This window comes from Oryzias melastigma, linkage group LG13 (assembly GCF_002922805.2).
Source record: "Oryzias melastigma strain HK-1 linkage group LG13, ASM292280v2, whole genome shotgun sequence".
NCBI lineage: Eukaryota > Metazoa > Chordata > Actinopteri > Beloniformes > Adrianichthyidae > Oryzias > Oryzias melastigma.
Window position 1 is genome coordinate 2,765,859 of NC_050524.1, and position 5,901 is coordinate 2,771,759.

The 5,901-nt window shown below is 39.8% G+C and overlaps 1 protein-coding gene and 1 long non-coding RNA gene across 2 annotated transcripts in view; one reads left to right on the forward strand and one right to left on the reverse strand.

Moving 5' to 3' along the window:
• Positions 1–622: 622 nt before the first annotated feature.
• Positions 623–5,901, forward strand: part of LOC112149961 (scavenger receptor cysteine-rich type 1 protein M130) — a 25,488-nt gene continuing 20,209 nt past the window's right edge. The window contains exons 1-2 of the mRNA XM_024277976.2: positions 623–1,206; positions 1,316–1,603. Of these exons, the coding sequence (XP_024133744.2) occupies positions 726–1,206; positions 1,316–1,603 (769 nt within the window). The 5' untranslated portion in view covers positions 623–725. The remainder of the gene's footprint in view (positions 1,207–1,315; positions 1,604–5,901) is intronic.
• Positions 916–1,336, reverse strand: LOC112149963. Its single transcript, XR_002919865.1, has 2 exons — positions 1,199–1,336; positions 916–1,078 (listed from the first exon to the last, which is right to left on the reverse strand). It is a non-coding gene; the product is annotated as an uncharacterized LOC112149963 (long non-coding RNA).

The following is a 5,901-nucleotide window of genomic DNA, read 5'->3' on the forward strand; positions in this document are numbered from 1 at the left end:
GTGGATCTGTGGTGTCTATGAGGAGAAATGATACCTCTCAAGATGAGTTTAGTGTATCTCTGATGACTTTTTTTTTTGTGGATATCACCTGCTCAGGTTAGTATCATCAAATCCTCCTAAATGGTAAATGGCGTATACTTGTATAGCGCTTCTACCTTCCTTCGAAGGCCCGAAGCGATCCACAGTCACAGACCTATTCACACATTCACATTTACATTACTGGTGGTGGCTCCGCTGCCGAACACTGGCGCAAATCTTCCACCAGATGCAATTTGTGGTTCAGTGTCTTGCCCAAAGACACTTCGAAACATGGCCGGGCAAAGGCGTGAATTGAAGCCGCCAATCCTCCGATCAGGAGTCGACCACCCTACCGCTGCACCACGGCGCCCCAATGAAAAACATACAATTTAATTCATGTAAATCAGAAACAAAGCAGTTGATCACATTTTGATATAAAGCATAAATACCATTTAAATGTGTTTATTTACTTTTTGCAAAGACTGCAGGAAAATAAGTGAAGCAGATGATGATGGAAAATATGTCAAATGTTTTTTAACGCTGAAATAAAAAACAATTTTGGAAGCTGAAATGTTGTAAAACTTCGAACAGAAAAAACCTCTCAATTTATTTGAAGCTCCACAGCAGTCGGGCTGCATTCTTAAGGGAATGAATATTTGTTCTTCATCTTCTTCTGCCTGACATGGAAATGCTCCTGTTAAACCACAATGAACAGAAAAACAGTTTTTGCTGAGCCCTCGTTAGAAGAAACACTCGTTAAACGGGTTTCATTCAAGAAGGTTCATTTCATTCAAACACAGAATCTAAATGTGAAATGTTGGTTTAATGACAGAAACAGAAACGTTGTGTCTGTGATGGCAGTGCAGCGAGGGTGTCAGATCTTCTCCTCTGGATCCACAGACTCCATCAGGCTGGTGAACCATCTGTGCTCAGGCAGGCTGGAGGTGATGCTGAACGGCTCGTGGTCCTCAGTGAATGAAGATGACTTTGACCAGCAGGATGCAGAGGTGGTCTGTAGGGAGCTGGGATGTGGGCCTCCATCAGGCCTCCAGGGGGCGCTCTATGGAGAAACAGATGCTCCAGAGTGGAGCAAAGAGTTCCTCTGTGAAGGTCATGAGTCTGCTCTCCTGAAATGTAGAAGCTCTGTTCAAAAATATTCTGGAAAAGCTGCTGGACTCACCTGCTCAGGTCAAAGAACGCTTTTTATAGTAGCACCTCAGTAAATGATGCTGACTCATCTTCTTATTTGTAAAATGTTTGATATATTTAACAAACAACGTCTGGTTTGGATCCTCAGATTCTGGAAACATTCGGTTGGTTGATGGAGACCATCGTTGTGCTGGAAAACTGAATATGAAGTACAAAGGAGAATGGAGACCTGTTTATGGCTACAATACTGACATGAAGTTTCCAGAGTCTGTATGTAATCTGCTGGACTGTGGTTCACCAATCACAGCCAGAAGAAGACGACAAAACTCTATAGAGGCTGTCTGGGGACTGGGTGTTAGCTGTGATGCATCTCATTTAATGAAGTGCCAGAAAGACATAAATTCCCACTTTGAATTTTCTGAGATCACCTGCTCAGGTAAATATATTGATGGTGCTTTCAATGTCTTTGTTAGGGGTGTGCCAAAATATTGATATTGCAATATATCACTATATTTAGTCCTGCGATCGATTCTCAATGGGTTCTCACCAAGTATCGATCTTATATTTTCATTTGAAGAGGCTGTTGCGTTGAGCGTCTGAGTCACGTAACGGAACTGTTGGGCGGAATTTTTGGACATCTTTGCGTCGGACATTTAATGGCGACGCCCACGCTTCATTCGGGAGAAGCACCGGTTAGATACAGGCTCGGTAGCGCGTGTGTAAAGCATCCCAACCTGTAAGCATTTATCATCCATCTGTAGGAGGGGCAGCCGGTAAGAAGTCACTTTGTCTGAGCGCTTTGAATGACCACGATCACTTATTTCCTGTTTGATCGGTGAGCTGTGGGAACTAGGTGCGCGCTTCACAATTGTTTGTGTGTACTTCAGGTACAGGTCAGAATTTTTGTTTTCATGCACCTTGAAGTTTAACCTGCTGGTGTACGGTGTAACTTTGGTAAATATATGGAATGAAGTTTTCAAATGAATGTAATTAATGTTTGCTAATGTTAATTTAAAGTAATTCATAAATTAAAAATGCAGGATTTGATGTATGAACTTAAAAATTTAATCAAAATAAAGTACATGAATTCACTGTAAAATAGGGAGGTTGCTAGTTAATTGAAGCACTTAAAATATATAAATTCTTATTGATTAAAGTTGTTTATTGCTATTCTGTAATAGAATTTGAATTTGTAAATATTTATTGCCATTATTATGTGTGTTTTAGGGTTTTTACCTATTGACTGCTGACTGATCAAATGGAAAATAGATAAAGATTGGAAAAATAATCTCAAGTAACAGTCTGAGTAAAGCAGGCTTCAATTTCGGATGCTCAGCCCTTTTCAAATGAGGGAAAAGTGCACAAAAAATTAGGTAACACTTGAGAGAGGCTGTAAAACATTATATTCATCATCCTTTGGTGTGACGTTTTTTTGGAGGCAGATGGCTATCGCCACATGAATTATTTCATTTTTGTTCTGTTGCTCATAACAATTCTGCACTAAGTGGTGGCAATACTGATCATGTTTACTTTTGTTAAAGCTGAATCTGACAGATAATTCCAATTCAATTGGTGTCAATGCTCGTCAGACATAGTATTACTGATTTCAGCAATGTTGCACAAAAGTGTCTTTAATTTGTTGCACAAAATAAGACACAAGTAGTTTATTATGATTGTGTTTAAGCTAAAATAAATAAATGGGGATATATTTTCCCCAAAAAATTTGTTCTGTTATACAATGTTAGTTATTATTAGATATTAGAGTTATTAGAGGATTTTTACCAATTACTATATTATTAATATCGTGAGCCATGTATCGTGTATCGCATCGTATCGTGAGGTACCCAGTGATTCCCAGCCCTAGCCTTTTTCCAGGTTAGAACAGTCACTTTGATCCAACAGAACAATGTTGTTCTAGTTGTAGAACTTTTGATTAAGCACAGGTGGAAATTGAATTGGGCTAGACAGGCTCAGTTCAACCTCTTTAGATGCTGAACAAAAAGTCTTTTAGAGTAGATGGATTGCTATAAGCTCCCATGCTTGTTGCTTGGTAGAATTATTATTGAAGTGTTTGTGGGATTTATTTGTCCTTCCTCACCAGTAGGGACGGATGTTGTTCACTTGGTCCAGGCGGGCTTAGGCGGCTCGCCATCAGCAGACGAGAGGAGAACTTCCCCTGGTGGAAGAAAACCTGCCCTGTATAAACAGGACCAACTTTTATTCAAAACATTGAAGTATTTATAATTATTTCATGACAATTTTCTGAATATGCATATTTCTCCGTCACAAATTCATCTGATTATTCATAAACAAGTTAATATAATCAAAACATAAATAATTCCCAATAGTCAACATACGCATGGTTTAAAATTTCGTTTAGTTCATTTTTTTTAAGAGTAATAATAATACAAATATGTATTTATATAGCACCTTTGATGATAAAAATCACAAAGTGGTTCACAGTAAAACACAGAATAAAAAAACATAATTAAGAACAAACCATTTTAAAAAGATGTGTTTTTAGCTGCTCTTTCAAAGAAAACACTGAGTCTACAGATCTGAGGCTGAGATGAAGGGAATTCTAGAGAGGTGGAGCCACTGCTGCGAAGACTCTGTCACCTTTAGTTTTTAACCAAGTTCTTTTAACAAGCAGCAGGCCCTGGTCACATGATCTGAGGGACCTGCTGGGAGTGTACGGCTGGATGAGGTCCTTTATTTAGTCCGGTTTTTGGTCATTAAGAACTGTATGTTAAAACCAGGATGTTAAACTTTACTCTGAAACGGATGGGGAGCCAGTGCAGCTTTATTAACAGTGGGGTGACATGTGAGTACTTGGAAGTTTTGGTTAGTGTTCGTTAACATAAATAAATGCAGTGGATGAAGAGCTGATCACATCAGATGATAAACTGTGAAATGAGGTTTGTCAGCATGTATTATGGGATTATGAAGAAGTTTGGGTTAATTTATTTGGATTGCTAATGAAAGTGTTCCTGCTGTCTTTATGTGTTAAATTCAATTCAATTTTTATTGTCATTGTCACAGAGAAACAACAAAATTGCATTTAAAGCATCTGTACTCCATACTTCAGATTTACAAATAATAATAATAATAATAAATAATAATAAATACCCCTTAGCCCAGTGTGTAAACAAGTGAGAGACAGTTCCAGCTGGTTATTGTCCATGAGAGTGGGGCAGAGACGAGAGAGGGGCAGAGTTCAGAAGCCTCACAGCCTGTGGATATAGACTGTTGGCCAGTCTGGCTGTTCTGGCCTGTATGGACCTGTACCTTCTCCCTGAGGGCAGCAGGTGAAAGAGGTGGTATGCCGGGTGATGTTGGTCCCGCAGGATGTTGTGGACTCTTCTCAGACAGCGAGTGGAGTAGATGGTGCTGATTCCTGGCAGAGTCATTCCAATGATTCTACCGGCTGCTTTCACCACTCGCTGGAGTGCCTGTTGGTCAGCCCTAGTGCAGCTGGAGAACCACACTAGCAGTCCATATGAATTAAATTTGATCTAGACTGGCTGTTTTGTTCGTTTTTTGTTTGGCTGATGTTATTCACATGTATTTACGTGCGACCAGCATAGAAAGTGATGGAAATTCATATTGGCCACACGTAATACGTGCAGCTAAGATCGCATTGCTGCACTGCCCTCACACATTTTAAGTGTGTCCAAGGCTGGATTTTTTTTTACCGCACGTATTTAAAGTAAACTTTTAACTTAAAGTCCCATTAACTGTCACGCTCCTAAATGTGTGAAATGTGTTCTCCACATTAGACCCATCCGCTGGTGGAGCCGTGAGCTGCAGAGACAGCCGCACTCAGGAACCATTTGCTTGTTTAACCGTAACCACAATCCTAACCTTAAACCTTTATTGGTGTAAAAGTCAAGGTTGGCTTCATAAAGCCAGTTTTTAGTTAGGATTTGATCTTTTACTGCACTGCAATGTCGTTAATTTGAAAAAATAAACCTCAAAATTAGGCTTTTTAAGCAATTATGTTAAAAATATTTGTGGTTAAAAATTTATGAATTTGAATATTTAATTACAGGTTTTGATTTTTTAATTGCAAGAAAAAAAATGCATTAAAATACTAATGAAAACCGTTCTGATTGGATCCAGAACAGTCCAGCATCTGTCTTGATCTTCTCTGGATCCACAGAATCCACCAGGCTGGTGAACGGAGACAATCAGTGTTCAGGCAGGCTGGAGGTGAAGTCTAACAACTCCTGGTCCATAGTGTGTGAAGATGACTTTGACCAGCAGGATGCAGAGGTGGTCTGTAGGGAGCTGGACTGTGGGGATCCTTCATTCCTCCAGGGGGCGCTCTATGGAGAAACAGAGGCTCCAGAGTGGAGCAGAGAGTTCCTCTGTGAAGGTCATGAGTCTGCTCTCCTGAAATGTAGAAGTTCACAGCTCACAAGATGGACCTGTCCTCCTGGTAAAGCCGTGGAGATCACCTGTTCAGGTAGATCTGCAGGTTTAGTTTCTGTATTTTTATTTTAGGTCTCTTCTCTCATTTTATTCTTGTTTGTTCAGATCCTGATCAGGTGATGTTGGTAGGAGGAGCCAGTCGTTGCTCTGGTGAACTTCATATGAATCATCACCAAGAATGGAGACCTGTGGTTCCTTTCTATACTGGATGGACCTTGGAGTCATTACTGGTTGTTTGTCATCAGCTGAACTGTGGTTCAGTTGTTTATACTGAATACAAAACAGAAGAAGCAGAAAAAC